Raw genomic sequence first — 17,044 nt, 5'->3', positions numbered from 1 at the left:
CATGTGGCGTCAAATATATTGGATATTTTTATTGAAACATAAGCTTTCTAAAATCCCAAAGACTAAGACTTTCCCTCAAATGTGACTTAAAAATTAAAACTTAAAAGTACTGCTTTATTACTGCAATTGGTGGAGATATAATCAAATTAATATGGTACCAATAAATCCATAATTCCTGCTATTTGCTTATTTAGGAGTATTTTATCCTCTTCAGTAACACATATGCGGTGATTATTGCAGTATCAAAGTAGGTTATGTTAAATATATGTTTGAGGAAAATTAACATTGTTGTTTTATTCAATTTTCTTCGAAATTCCAAATAAAAGTGTTGTCATTCAAAGGATTTATTTGCAGAAAATGAGAAAAAATGTCAGGAAAAAAAAAAAAAAGATGCAGATCTTTCAGACCTTCAATAATGCAAAGAAAACTATATCAGAGTTCAGAAATCAATATTTGGTATAATAACCCTGGTTTTTAATCACAGTTTTCATGCATCTTGGCATCATGTTCTCCTCCACCAGTCTTACACACTGCTTTTGGATAACTTTATGCCGCCACTCCTGGTGCAGAACATCAACCAGTTCAGTTTGGTTTGATGGCTTGTGATCATCCATCTTCCTCTTTTCAATTTGGTAAAATCAAAGAAACTCATAATTTTTAAATGTTCTCATTTTTTTTTTTGTATATCATGATAATGTCGAAAGTCTTTCCTGGACAGTAGAAACAGTTACATCAACAAAAGAACAATAAATACCCTTGTTTTATACATTTTTCCATAAAATGTAGCAATGACAGTCTTATACCGGACAATAAGAGTAGCCACTCTAATGGAAACACTTGCCTTGTAGCTAAACCTTGATGCTATACAGTTACACAGACTGTGGTCCAACTTTTGATGCATTTGGTATTAGCCATTCTCTAGCCTACTGGCTTCCAGCCCTGCCTGGTCGTGCACATTTTAGTGGCTTCCTTTTCTACCACACCACCACTGACTCAGAAAAGGCTTGTTAGTTGGCTGAATAGCTGAATCAGGGGTGCTGGGATCGGGGTAAACACTAAAATATGCAGGATATAAGTTTCTCCAAGACCAGTGTTGGGAACCACTGCTCTAGCCCTTCATTAATCATCAATTTCTGACCACAGAACAGATTTTTTTTGTACAATATATAGGTTATTTTCCATTTTATCCCATTTGGAAGTGCAAATTAGAGACCAATTACCCAATCCTTAATTATGTGAACTCCTTCTATCACTAGTAATGCTTCTATATGGACACTATAAGAGTGAAGGCCGCCATTGCCCCTTTTCAAACTGATGCCAATGCAGAATTACTAGATAGCCAATGAACAGGTGCCACCAACCCATTCCATCCTCTCAAACTCCAACCAGAAAAGCTTCTATCGGGATATTTTTGGTTGGTGGGCCCATCTGATCAAAATTTGCCCAAGAAAAGCAAAAACAAGAAACAACAGAGCAAGACCTACATTTGACCATGACCATGTAGACGTCGATGGTGCAGATTGGCGGCTGGGGAAGTCTCTCTCCTTTCTCCAGAAGATCAGGGATCTCTCTCGTGGGAATCCCATCATATGGCTTCCCCCCAAACGTCATCAGCTCCCAGATCGTTACTCCTAAAAATAGGAACATTTGAAAAAACTAATGTAAAAGATTTGTGTTACTTTTTGTTTTAGTTTTTGTTTATTGCAGGGGGTTATATGTTGCTTACACTAATTAAGGCAAGCAGAAGAGGATTTATACTGAAAAAATACTTTTATCTTACCATAACTCCAAACGTCACTCTGGTGGGTGAACTTCCTGTAGTGGATACACTCCAAAGCCATCCACTTAATTGGCATCTAGAGAAAGAAATAATTTCTGTATCATAATGAACATCGTCATCATCATCATCTTCCTCATCATCATCACGTGTACTTTGGTACGCAGACACATCTAAGCGGTGTTGCTAAGTAGTTGCTAGGTGGATGCTAAGGTGTTTCTAGGGGGTTGCTAAGGCATTGCTATCATATCCATGGTCGTTGCTATTATGTTGGTAAGCAGCTGCTAGGTGGTTGCTGTGATGTTGCAAAGCACTTGCTAGGTGCTTGCTAAGGTGTTGCTATGGTGTCTGTGGTGTTTGCTATGGTGTTGCTAAGCAGTTGCTAGGTGTATGATATGGAGTTGCCATGGTGTCTATCGTGGTTACTATGAAGTTGCTATGCAGTTGCTAGGTGGTTGGTATGGCTAAGGTGTTGCCAGAGCATTGCTAGATAGTGGCTAGGGTGTTTCTATGATATCCGTGATGTTTGCTATATTGTTTCTAAGGTTTTGCGTTATCATCATCATCAGGTACATCGTCATCATCATCATCATCATCATCATCATCATCATCATCATCATCATCATCACGTGTAATTTGGTGTGCAGACACATCTAAGCAGTGTTGCTAAGCAGTTGCTAGGTGGTTGCTAAGGTGTTGTTAAATGGTAGCTAAGCTGTTGCTATGGTGTCTGTGGTGGTAGCTAAAGTGTTGCTATGGTGTTGCTATGGAGTTGCTATGATATCCATGGTGGTTGCCATATTTTCATAAGGTTTTGCTAAGTGGTTGCGAAGGGGTTGCTAGGGGGTTGTTAAGCGGTTGCTAGGTGGTTGCTGAGTAACGTATTTGCATAATTCAGATAATGTGTTTGCACGTTGCTGTGTATGCCATTAATAAAGCATTAGGATTAATCCTGCACTATTGGGCATTGTGTTAGAGGTTGTGTAAATAAACTGGTTTACAGTTTAAAAATCTGTCTGGACATTGATTTCACGTTATTTTCACATGATTGAAAACCAAACATTTTCCTCAAACTCCAACAAAAAAGCCAAACCCAGCAGTCCAAGCCCGAATCGCTGAAAACACTGAGCAGGTGGAGGTCTGCGTTGGTGGGTAACAAGCTTAGCTAAAGCAGTTTTGAGAATGGTTTAAAGAGCCTCCCCTCAGAGATCACAAACATGTCTGAATCAAAATTGCAGACAGTTACAGCTAAATGGAAAAAGGTTTGAGTTCAGCAGGCGGCTCGATTGATTTCTACATGGGAGAGAGAGGAGGTGACTGATTCTCATTTACAGGAGCAGCATGGAGGAACTGCAGGGCCTGGAGGAAAACTCTGCCCAACTTGAGACGACTGTTAATAAAGTTGGGATTTTTTTTATCATATTTCCATGTATTATGGGTATTTGCATTTATTATGCTGCTACAAATAAATGATTAATTGATTTTGCTTTAATTGTTGGCTCCTGTAAAAGAATTATGAGCTCTGTTTTAGCTGAGCCTGGTGTAGAATTATAAAAACAGGGATGACACCTATAAGACATGTAAAAGCCTATTTCTAAATATTAGTACCAAATTCTAAATAGAATCCGATAAATTCAGTGAGCAGCACGTTCATGTTAGTTTCAGCCTCTCCCACAATCAGCTCTACCTGCATTCTCCAGTCTCTGAACTACGATACCCAGAATGCACCTCACACTGACATCACTACCTTTCTAAGTCAAATGACACTGCACATGGCACTACCAGAAAGTAGATCACCAGAGTATTGAATTCACCTGTTCCCCTCAGTATACTGTATATACATAATCACTCTAGTTTACCCCACTTTACAAAGCATTTCCAATTCCTGTGTTTATTGCTTATGTTTGTGTTAATAACCCTTCTTTTTTTACCACTCTTTGTAACACCTCTTTATCTAAAAATTTAAATCAATTTATTGCATCTGTGCTGTTTGATTTTTATTTTTATTTTGCCCTAAAGCTAATTATATGGAACCTAAAAAAAATATATATTAATGCATTACGATTATTAAACTGGTTGGAACAGATCTGAATCAAATGGAAGCAAATAATCCAATAATTTTAAAAGGAGCTAATTTAGTTTTAACTCCAGCACTAACCCTAAAGCGCTTGTACATTCTGTAAATAAGCCAGATGAAGAAACGTACATTCACACACTGTCCTGTGTAGTGATGCTCTCAGGATGTTTAGTGTGTGTCACTTAGAAACTTTATGAGTTAAAATGATGGACAGAATGCTTTAAAAAACTTTCTTTAATGGTTAAATATCAATTTTAAACTTAAAACTTTTTGTTAATAGAATTGTGGAGCTACTGGAGGAACACGCTGCTTTAACTGCTGGTGTGAAGATCTGGAAAGACATCACATGTGACATATCAGTCAGCCATAGTAGTGAAATGAGGAAGGTTAAAAGTTCCTGCAACCAGATGTGTTGTTTTTAATGGCAGGACATCCAGCTGCATTTTTCAGCGGGATAATGCTCGTCTACACGCTACAAAGTGGCTTTCCAGGAATGTCCTTTTTCAATTATGCTTTTTTTCCATAATTCCTTAATTTATGGGAGCAGTTGGGACGCCAGCTTCAGGAACAAATGGATGTAGAGCAGGATCTACAGGCCCAGCTGCAGCAACAACATCTGTGTGTAAATGTGCTACAGGAAACCATACAGAACCTGTAAACCTTCATCATGCCCAACCAACTATATATCATTTTGTTTCCAGGATGTTTGAGGTGCCTACAGGATACTAGAGCCTTCTTTCAATTACAGTACAGCTTTCCCTTATACTTAAACCTCCACTTACTTTATTTACTTTATTTTCCAATTTAAAATTTAATACCCTTTAATTTTTTTATGTTTTTTTATGTTTTTGTAAATGAGTGTATAGCACAAAATGCATGATGCATTGTGTTTGATATTATGAGAGATTACTCATGCTTTATTTTAATCCTTGATAAAGTAAAGTAATAATAAGCGGAAAGTCTGCAGGAATGGATTTTGGGAATTGAGAATAAAGAGAGAGAAAGCGAGAGAAAGAGAGAGAGAGAGAGAGTTAAAGAGAGAATAAGGTGAAGCTAAAGGAAAGCAGCAGAGTAATTGTGTGAATATGGATAGAGTAAAGAGCGTTCTTGTGGGACAGCTAATTTACAAGTTGATTATGAAGTGCGCTCCATAAATCCGGCAGTAAATTAACCTGTCATAGCAGCCTGTGTTCCAAACCCAGAGACCATCGAGGGATGCATATTAAGTGCACTACAACTCTTCATTACTCCACAACAATATCGGATTAACTTGTTTTTTTTTTTTGTCAGACGTCCAGAGTGCACCTGCTAACTCCCGGATCCGACCGGAGCCAAACCTGGCAACCCGCGCACCGACCGCTGCTCAGAAACCCGGCCCACCGACACTGACCTTCCCTCCGTCCGCGTTGTACTCTTTCTCATCTCCGTCCAGCAGCCGCGCCAGCCCGAAGTCTGTGATCTTGATGTGGTTGGGTGACTTCACCAGGACGTTCCTGGCTGCCAGATCCCTGTGCACCAGCCGCCGCTCTTCCAGATACATCATGCCCTGTTAATGACAGCAGCAGCAGAGTCAGGCAGGGCATCAACTACAGCAATGACAAACCAAGACTTTCAGAGGGTCAGAAAAGTGCATCTCTCTGTCTTTTACAAGCAGTGAACTCTAAAGAGCTTAATACATTTAGCTGAATTATTATTTATTAATAATCATACTTAGTAATTATAATCTACTGAAAAGTACATATTCTAAATTGCAAAATCAATTTCTACTGGATTTTTTTGAAGAATTGGTTTATATTTTATATAAACAAGGTATCTTTCTGAAGCATAGGACAGCAAAGGACATTCATCATGCAATTCGTCTGAGTGAATTCTAACCACAATAATCCAAGATTCACAAAAAGTGTGATGCAAACACATTATGATGCAAATAAAACCAGAAAGAAATCTGAATATTAGGTTATTGTTGGGTAGCAATCATGCACTTGCAGGCACTACCATCATATCTACATTACAATCACAATTATCATCACTAACAATCATTATCAATGTCATCAACAGCATTCTAATCAGCATCCTTATTCTTATCACCAATCATCATTATTTTCATAACTATCCTTGCAATAATAAACGAAGGGGAGTGGTTTGATACCATGCACATCATCATCATCATCATCATCATCATCATCATCATCATCATCATCATCATCATCATCATCATCATCACCATCATCATCATCCTCACAGTCATCAACATCAATATCTTTATCATAATCCAAGTGATTATCAGTCATTAAATATCATTATCCGATGAAAAAAAAATAATATCATCATCCACACAAAATAATAAATACTATTATCCTCACAAAATAATCAATATCATCACAGTCATTTACATCAATAATATCATCCTCACAAAAATCAATATCTTCATCTTCATCATTTTCACAGTCCCTATAAACATCAGTATCATCATCCTTGCAGTCATTACCCTCAATATTATCATCTTCACAGTCAACATCATCAATCATCTTTATAAAATAATCAATATCATCACCCACAGTCATCATTATGCTAAAAAAAATCATCATCAATAAGCATCATCGTCCTAAAGAAAATCGTCCTATCATCATCCTCAAAGTCATTATCTATACCAACATCCTCATAAATTTAATCAATATCATCACCCTCACAGTCACCCTCAATATCATTATCTTCACTAAAATCAATATCACCATCCCCAAAAACATCGACATCAATGTTATTATCATTCTCAGTCTTTATTAACATCAATAATCATCCTCACAAAAATCAACAATATGATCATCCTCGCAATCTACATGAACACCTTCATCCTTACAGTCATTGCCATTATCAATATTGGTCCTCACAAAAATCATCAGTATCATCCTCACAGTCATTATCATCAATGTTATCATCATATCCTCAGTCATTTTCAACATCAATAATCAACCTCAAAAAATAATCATTAATATCATCATCCTCACAGTCATTAACATCAATATTATCATCATCATCATCATCATCATTCTCAAAATAAAAATAATCATTCTTACAAACATCATAGACATAATCATCCTCAGAGTCAACATCAATATCTTCATCCCCATCATACTCACAGTCACTATCATCATCAATAATCATCCTCACAAAAATGATCAATAATCATCACCAGTATCATCCTCACAATCACTATCAACATCAATAATCATCCTCACAAAAATGATCAATAATCATCACCAGTATCATCCTCACAATCACTATCAACATCAATAATCATCCTCACAAAAATGATCAATAATCATCACCAGTATCATCCTCACAATCACTATCAACATCAATAATCATCCTCACAAAAATGATCAATAATCATCACCAGTATCATCCTCACAATCACTATCAACATCAATAATCATCCTCACAAAAATGATCAATAATCATCACCAGTATCATCCTCACAGTCAGTAACCTTCCCACAGATGCTGCATTACCGCAGAGATAAGTGTAAGTGTGATGCTCTGTTTTAAATAATGAAAACTCTTAAAATGAAGCAGAGGAGAGAAACACAGGAGCGATAGCCATTATGTTTCCTTTGGCACACGTTTCAGGGACATTTTATGGAGCAATTAAACTCAAAGTAAAAAGAATAAAACCGGACTTGTGCTATAATTAATCGAGATGGTTTCACTGCGATAAAGGCTGAGCCTCTCTCTCTCTCTCTCTCTCTCGGCCAGGCAGCCATGCTTCTGCACGAGTGATGAAAACTCTCCACACATCGATTTTCTGGAGGAACAAACAATGCATGTAATTGATTTAAGTGTGATCTGCAGCGTGGAGGCCTTTTCCACCACAGCGCTCTTCTTTAGAGAGAAACCGGCCTCTTCTCTACTTCCTCTGCTGCGGCTTTCAAGTGCCCTTGAGCTGCAGGCCAGATGAAATGTAAATTGTAATGTGATTGGTGTAGAGGAAGGGACAGCTGTCTGAATGGACGAGGCCCTGATCCGACATCGGAGAGAGACGGAGCGGCCGAGAAACAGATTAGAGCGTTTCAAGGTGAGAAAACTTAGACTAGCAAAAAAAGATGATTTGGTGCGGAATAAAACATTCTAGACCATTAAATTAGTTATTTTCATTTGTATGGATTTTTTTTGTATATACTAGTGTATTTAAAAAATATATATATTATTGAAAAGTTACTTTATTTCAGAAATTCGATCAAGATCAAAATGTGAAATTCATATATTATATAGATATATTAAACACAGAGTGATCTATTTATTTTGTTTTGTTTATTATATTGTTGATGATTATTGCTTACAGCCAATGAAAACATTAAAAAATCTTCAGAAAATTAGAATATTATTTATATAGTAACCTTAGTTGGTACTTTTGGCAGTGTGGAATTACAGCCCTTTATGCTTCCCTCTCCTGACAACTTTCATGGAGATGCGGATTTCATTTTCCAGCAGGATTTGGCACACTGCCCACACTGCCAAAAGTACCAATTGGTCTTATAGAATATTTTAATTTTCTGAGACACTGATAAGCCACTAAACAAAATATAAACATCTAAAATAGATCATTCTGTGTGTTTAATACATCTATATAATATATGAGTTTCACATTTTGAACTGAATTACTGAAATAAAGTAACTTTTCAATGATATTCTAATTTTTCGAGATGCACCTGTACACAGGTTCTAAAGGTATTCGATGGAAAACCATCGTTATGATGCCAAAAAGAGAGATAGACAGATGGAAAAAGTAATTAAAGAAAGAAAAAAAAAAAAAAGTTGGCATGTAAGAAGGAATGAAAATAATGATGAAATGACCTGGAAACAAATGAGAGTATGAAATAGCCAAATAAAAAAATGAAGGAAGAAAAAATAAGAAATAAATGAGGAAAAAAAGGGGGAAAAATAAGACAAGAAGAAAGAGCCTCCAAGTGATCCAATGGACTAAGGCGCTGCCACTATGATCAGGAGATTGCTGATTCGAATCCCGATCATGCAGCTTGCCATCAGCTGCTGGAGCCCTGAGAGAGCACAATTGACCTTGCTCTCTTTGGGTGGGTACAGTAGATGGAGTTCTTTCCCTCATCACTCCTAGGGTGATGTTGATCAGCACGAGGCGTCTGTGAGCAGATGTTTTGAAACCGAGTCGCTGCGCTTTCCTCCGAGTGCACATCAGCAGCCATTCAAAAAGAGGCGGAGTCTGACTTCACATGTATCAGAGGAGGCATGTGTTAATCTTCACTATGCTTGTGTTGGGGCATCACTAGTGATAGGGATAGGGAAAATTGTAATAATTGGCTTTCATAACTGGCTGTGTAAATTGGGAGAGAATTGGAAAGAAAGAAAGAAAGAAAGAAAGAAAGAAAGAAAGAAAGAAAGAAAGATAGTCAACTTTTAACTCAACTATAAACAGATTACAAAAAAACCTGAGTAGACTGAAGATGCTCCTCCTGATGTTGCTGTGTTTATCAGTTATGTAATCGGCCTCAGCAGAACTTCAGTGTGATCTAAGGTCAGCATAAATAACTTCGTTATTTTTATTCATTAACTTTTTTTTTCCGCCACACACAGACAAACACACACAAGCTGAGGGGGTTTTACATCCTAAACAGTTCTGCCAAGCCGTGGAACTCCTAGAGTGATGAAACTTTCTCACAGTGTGTGGAGATGTTCAGAAATCTCTACTAGACTTGCCTGTGGTTTGTGGTTTCTGGCGCTGTGTACACAGCAGTGTTTCTCAACCCTGGATCTGGAGGCACCCTGCCCTGCATATCTTACTGGATTCCTCACTTTAACTCACCCACTGCATCTCTGAAAGAGCTTGATAATGAGCTGATTAGTTTATTTTTTTATTTAACTTATTTTCTACGCTGTATAATAATATTATACAATACCCTGATCTAAACCTGATGAACTGAGATGGTGATTTGAGGTGATTTAATTGGGATGAGCTGGAGCTTCACAGCGAAGGAAGGAACAACAGCATCTATTGTTCAGCACCTCCAGGAACTCCTTCCTTCAAGATGCTGAGAAAACTATTCCAGGTGACTCTCCCTCATGAAGACTAAGATTAAAATCCAAAACCAAGGGTGTGCAGATCTGTCCTCAAAGATCAATATGATACTTCGAAAGAAAAATCTAGACCTGGACTTATATTGTATATATTGCAGATTAACTTTTAGTTTTGATGGGAGCCATGATGCTCCTGAACGCATCCTGTCCCCCCACACTACAAACTGATTGGCTGACTCAGACTCTTTGCAGTGAACAGGCCAATCAGGACCCTCTCTGTTTTGCATGCAGTCCACCCCTGTTAATATGAATGCAATCAGCTACTTTAAGTCTGTATCTAGTCCCTGTAGAGAAGTACTGCCAGAAGAATATGACTCTTTGGATAAGATGAACATAAAAAAGTGCCATCATTACAAATGCCAGGAATTGGCTAGTAAATGGATGTAAAGCCCCTCAGCATTAAACTGTGGAGAAGTGGAACTGTGTTCACTAGAAGCACCATTGGATTGCCAGTGATTTGGCACCCATGGATGGAATGAATTGGGGGATTGGAATGAGTTTTTTTGGTGATTATCCATAATTTTGATACCAAACCTATGTTTTTTTCTTATATAAAAGCCTTTCCTGGATATTATAGACAGTTACTCCAACAAAAGGATAAACCCTTTTTAATGCCCTTTATTTTGAAAATTATATACCTTTTTAGAGGAAAAAAAGGTCAAACTGATTTTTAACCAAGCCATCCCTTTAACCAAAGCACATCTCTGGACAGCGAGACCTCGTTTGGGTCCCTACCGGGGTTTGGTTAGGTGATGATTAATGAAACAATAACGCTTTAGTACCTATCAAGAGTTACGGCCATCGCCCCGCTCCCGGGAAAAAAAAAAGCCTCGTTGCTGTGATATTCATAGCAGATTCAAGGAGAAATGCTAATCAGACTCTTATTACTGAGTGGGCTGTTTGAGGTGGCTTTCACGCCTCTGTGGCTTTCGAGCACATGGTGAAGGATCTGAAGAGATGAGAAAGGGTGGAAAAAAAATAAAAAACCTCCTCTATAGTAAATCTTCCCTCAGAAAGCAAGTGTAATCCAGGATAAGTAAGAGGTGCAGGATTGGATATCAACAACACTACAAAAGACCTCCTTTGAGAAAGTGGGGAAAAAAAAGAAAATAAGAAAATGCTCCTTTTCTTTCCTTTTTTTCAGGCTACAACTTCTCATTTTGGATGGGATTTTGGATGGGATGGCGTCCAAAAAACAGACAAACAAGACACAATGAAAGCGACAGGCTCACGGGCAAACAAAGACAAACAGAAACAGATAGAAAAATACTCACAAGCAGAAACGTACAGAACATACATATAATACATATAATACAACTCGCAAAAACACAACCAATGGCAGGTCAAGCGTCAAAGGAAATAGCAGTATCCTGTTGAGATGGAGGTATTAATAATCTATTTTCCAGCCTATAAAGCAGAATTATGTGGGTTTTTTGTATTATTTTGCTTATGAAATCCACCTACAGCTGTGGACTGTGATTTACTTTAACCCCACTGTAGTAAATACAAATGACACCATGGCTACACTCACACAGAATGTACATGTGGCCAAAATCTAATCTTTTACATCATTTATGACAATATGTGTGTATCTATGGCAGAAAATGACTGTGAGGAGATTTTGGTTTTGATTTGAGAACTTCGGTGGCAGGAAAACGAGGTCATTCATATTTGGACTGACGTCTCAATGTTTCAATTACATTCTCATTTCGCTGCCTCTTGATGTTCCTAATGAATTGTCCGAACACGGCTACAGGTGGCTGCCACTACGATCAGGAGATTGCTGATTTGAATCCCGATCATACAGCTTGCCATTAGCTGCTGGAGCCCTGCGAGTGCACAGTTGGCCTTGCTCTCTTTAGGTGGGTACAGTAGATGGTGATCTTTCTCCACCTTACCCCTAGGGTGATGTGGATCAGCACAGGGCTGCATCTGTGAGCTGATGTATCGGAACCGAGTCGCTGCTCTTTCCCCCAAGTGCACAGTTTGAATAGAGTGGAGTCTGACTTCACATGTGTCGGAGGAGGCATGTGCTAGTCTTCACCCTCCTTGTGTTGTGGCATCATCACTAGGGTTGGGGGATATATAGCTGAGTAGCAACTGAATGGATGGAACAATTGGCCAGACAGTGAATAAATAAATACAAATAAATAAATAAATAAAACCTGAGCAAATAACGTGTCCTTGTTTCAGCAAGATTTGACCAAATTTTTTGGCGATAAGTCCCGAAGTCATTGTTCAGCACCTGCAGGAACTCCTTCCTTTAGGATGCTGAGAAAACTATTCCAGATGACTCTCCCTTGTGAAGACGCTGACACTAAAATACCAAAAGTGTGCAGATCTGTCCTCAAAGATAAATGTGCTACTTAGAAGAATCTAAAGTATAAAAAACATTTTCTAGTTTTTTTTAACACTAAAATAATTCCATATCTGTATCGCTTTAATATAGTCTTCAATATGATTAAATTGACCATGTAACACATTGAATGAGCAGAGGTGTTCACTGGTATTGTATAAAATAAATGCAACAGTGTGTTGAATCAGCTGGCGGTGTTTAATGCTGTTTTTGGGAAGTCCAGTTAAAGCAGTGCTCCTGTAATCAACCCTGCTGAGATAAAAGCATGGATGAGTTACTCCAGATCTTGTTGGGACATTAAACCTTTGATTTTGGCTGTTTGTAGGATGATAAAAGGCTGTTTTAGGGACTGGTTTGATGCTGTTATCGGCGGTGAGATCAGAGCTTATTTAGCTGCTGATTTTTCTGGCTTGATGGCTGGATTGATATTTTGGCTTTTCTTTTTAGAGCAAAGGATTTAAGGTGTGCAGATATATTGAGCTGTTCCTGTTTGCTGCCATCTATTTTTGAGTCATCCAGGTATGCATGTGTTCCATACACTGTGACACAGTAAATATACTGTGTATATTACGAGGCTATAATTATCTGACAAGAGCCATATATACATATATATATCTGCAGGTCATCTGCATTACAATGAATAGCAATTATATTGTCTCGTAGGATTTGGTTTAATGGAAGCATACAGTATATTATAACATGACTAAAAGTGGTCCTAGAATTGAGCCCTGGGGGATACCAGATGTCACAGCCACTGAATCAGATTCATAACTACCAGTTCTAACAGGCCTATAAGAAGAAATAAGACCCTGATCATTTCAGCACTGATGCACAAACATGTAAAGACCAACATTATATGAATGTGCACTAAAGAAGACTACAATATTATAACATATTATAATCATTATTAATATTTGTTGCTTATTTTATAAATGACATCAAATTAGACCAATAAATAAACAACCATTGTAAATAAATATCTACAGATTTAATTTGTGAATGGAAATGCAAATATTTATTAATAAATTATTATACTTAAAAAGTTCTGAATAGTATAGTGTATACTATATCTGTATAGTTACTTTAGTTTACACAGATTATTTTAGCTTTATCCGTATTTATTTGTATCCTTATTTATTTGTTAAGATACAGTCTTCATTGAAATTCTGCATTCTGCATTCATTGTTTTGAGAATTTCAATATTTAAACAATAACCTTTAGTCATTTATCACTTAATAAATATGAATTATGTAAAAAGAGATAATTACATAAAAAATACAGCGGCTATTCTGCTATACTGTGTGTGTGTGTTTTCTGAAAGTATGCAGTTATAAGCTTTTGAGACTTCATAAGTTCTATTTTGGACATAAATCACTCGCTGAAATCTCAATTTTCAAGACAATTAGGCAGTGTGGGAAAACAGACGATTCACCATTAATTACAGCCGACAACAAGCGAGCAGTGAAGAGAGAGAGAGAGAGAGAGAGAGAGAGATAGAGAGAGAATGTATGTGTCAGTTTTTCAATTAAAATCTCAGTAAAATATTGGGTGTATGGTTACAAGTATGTAGATAAAGTATATATTGATATTGTTACTGTTGTAATGTTTTGGATATATTGTTGTCATTACCATCATGCCAATATAGCTTCTTCAAATCTTCAGAGATAAAGGGACCGAGAGAGACAAAAGGAGGGAGACAGACAGAGAAAGGCCGAGAGAAAGACAGAGAGGGTCAGAGAGAGGGAGGTGAGAACAATAAACAGAGAGAGAGAGAGAGGAGAGAGAAAGATAGAGAGATATAGAGAGAAAGAGAGAGAGAGGGTCATAAAGATAGACTGTAAGTGAGAGAAGGATACAGACAGTGAGAGAGAGCAAGAGACAGACAAAGAGGGTGAGAGGGAAAGATAGAAGGAAAGAGAAAGAGAAAGAGGGTGAGAGAGAGATAGAAAGAGAAAAAGAGGGGGAGAGAGAAAGAGAGAGAGAGAGAAAGAGGTGTAAGTCTTGTGGTGTGTGTTGTCTGTTGGTTGTAGAAACATGCATTACATTAGGTTATGTATAGGGGATGATTGGTCATTGGTCTCTCGCTCTCACACACACACACACACACACACACACACACACACACACACACACACACACACACACACACACACACACATACACACACAAACACACACACACACACACACACACACAGGTAGTCTTGTCTTGGTGGGTTATTACCTTGTCCTTTGCATCTCTGTTGCTAATATGTAATTGTAATGATCCACTCAAATCTAACCTCCACCTTATTCTCCACATACATGGTCGTTCTGGACTGGAATTAAATCACAAAGGACCCCCATATAAGAGAAAATGACCCCGAAAATGATCTCATCTTGATAGGGATTAAGTTGTTTCTTTAGAAAAATTACAGAAGAAGAGAGCGGTGAGTACTGTTTCCTACACCTTCAAAAGACTCTTGGAAACTGGAGAAAACTGATACAGGAAGAGTCACGTCTGGCTGACCCACATGGAAACAGCTTTAGCCTTTAGCTTTAGCTTATCTTAACATGATTGGACTAAAGCCCTATCCGGATGAGATTAGTTTCTCAGGGGGTTTTGGGGTAATTTTCTCTTTCTCTGTGATTTCATTTCCATCCGGAAATACCCATGTATGTGTTTTTCTTAGACGTCTTCGGAGAAAATTACAGGCTGAATTGCCTACTGTTTTTAGCTAAACTCCGTGGTCCTCCGGTAATTTTAATCCCGTCCGGATCCAAATGTCTGAGATTCATCACCTTGCATTTAATAAAATAGCTATTTGTCCACTGCCGCACACCGCAATTGCACGAGTATCCACGGAGATCCAAGTAAAACACAACAGAGAGTGGAAATGGAGGAGCTACTGAACGCATTGCCATGTGACCGATAAAGCCTAAAACTCACTGGTCCTCCTGTTTTTTTCAATTGCAGTCCGGATGCAGGAGTTTTATCGCTGAGTAAAAGTGTGAAATATTTTTCCCAGATGTCCCCTGAGAAACTAATCCCATCCGGGTAGGGCTTATGTCTCAGCAGTAAAGAGAAGAATAAGTGGTCTGACAGGTAAAGAAGTGCAATAATAAGTCATAAAAAACTGCTACAGGACAATAGTTAAAGTTTTTTTTTTTTAAATAGCTTTTAGTTTAGTAGTAATTTTAGTTATTAAAAAAACTCTACTGTAATCAGCATTATCTAAAATGGAGTATATGCTTGTGGGTGGAGCACAGGCCACTCGACTCCTGACATAACTGCCCATCATCATCCATAATCAGATCAGTGTTAATACATATCTCTCTCCCTCTTTCTCTCCTGTTAAAAGACAGCTTTTCTTCATCACTGCGGTCCCCAGGGCCCCGAGCCGAAGCCACGCCGTACAGAACGAGCGAGTAGAGTGTGTTTGAAACAGATTAGCTTCGCCGATCGATACTCAGCCTCATTATAATGACTCACGAGACGCTGGAGCCACATGATCCTGCTCTGCTGTGTGGAGATCAAATGAATTTTAAAGCCATGTTACATCTACAGTGTGTTAATGTATGTACACACAGGCCATTAATGCACTGCCCTGCCAAACAACTCGCCTCCTTTCCTCAGGGAAGACCTGGACAAGATCCAGCCATTAGATCATACACAGCATGTGCTCCAGTCCTTACAGACCGTGTGTTCTATATACTGATGCATTTTATCCAGTTTAATAATTAAATACCTTACAGAACATAGCCCCTAAACATTCTTTTATACTTTATGTAATGTCTTACGCATTGCTGCTTGGCTCTACTGTTGAAACTGAAGCGCAATACACTATATTACTTTACACTATGAGCCTAGTCTTGGACTATATACAGCTCTGAAAAAAAAAAAAAATAAGAGACCACTTACAGTTAAAATTATGAATTTCTTTGATTTTGCCAAATTGAAATCCTCTGGAATATAATCAAGAGGAAGATGGATGATCACAAGCCATCAAACCAAACTGAACTGCTTGAATTTTTGCACCAGGAGTAAAGCAGCATAAAGTTATCCAAAAGCAGTGTGTAAGGCTGTTGGAGGAGGTGATTAAAAAACAGGGTTATTCCACCAAATATTGATTTCCAAACTCTTAAAACTTGAATATGATCCATGAATACAAACTTGTTTCCTTTGCATTACATTACAAAAACTGTTTTAAACCTTAAAACAATGCAAAAAAAGTTCCTATACGTTTTAGGAGTTCAGACATCAATATTTGGTGGAATAACCCTGTTTTTTTATCATCCATCTTCCTCTTGATTATATTCCAGAGGTTTTCATTTTGCAAAATCAAGAAACAACATCATCATTAGGTGGTCTCTTATTTTTTCCAGAGCTGGTATATTGATTATTTTGTCATAAATATCAATTATTTGAACATGCAGTCAAGCATTACTTTAAATTCCAATATTTTTTTGGGAGAAAATCAAAGGAATTAGTGGACTTGCTTTTAAACATGCTTTTTAAATGTCACCTGAGTTTTGGTAATAGGACGGAGAAAATGAGAAAAAATGTAACCATATTCTGATTAGAAACCTTGTAAAAATTAAGTAATGCTGCCTGAGATTGACCATTGAAAGAGTTGAAACAAAATAAGATACAAAATGAAGTTTAATTTGAAAGAGTTGCAACAAGCAAATGGCACCCTTTGAAATTGGAATAAAACAGCACTACAAAATTTACTAGAAAGCATTTCCTGG

General features: G+C 37.6%; 1 protein-coding gene across 1 annotated transcript in view; it reads right to left on the bottom strand.

The window, feature by feature from the left end:
* LOC103033543 (receptor tyrosine-protein kinase erbB-4) overlaps positions 1–17,044 on the bottom strand; it is a 555,493-nt gene that overhangs the window by 16,598 nt on the left and 521,851 nt on the right. The window contains exons 21-23 of the mRNA XM_022680070.2: positions 5,245–5,400; positions 1,781–1,856; positions 1,485–1,631 (exon numbers count right to left, since the gene is read on the bottom strand). Coding sequence (XP_022535791.1) covers positions 1,485–1,631; positions 1,781–1,856; positions 5,245–5,400 — 379 coding nt within the window. The remainder of the gene's footprint in view (positions 1–1,484; positions 1,632–1,780; positions 1,857–5,244; positions 5,401–17,044) is intronic.

Source organism: Astyanax mexicanus, chromosome 11, assembly GCF_023375975.1.
Source record: "Astyanax mexicanus isolate ESR-SI-001 chromosome 11, AstMex3_surface, whole genome shotgun sequence".
Classification (NCBI taxonomy): Eukaryota; Metazoa; Chordata; class Actinopteri; order Characiformes; family Acestrorhamphidae; genus Astyanax; species Astyanax mexicanus.
Note: the sequence above shows the minus strand (reverse complement) of the source record. Positions and strands in the feature narration are given on the sequence as shown.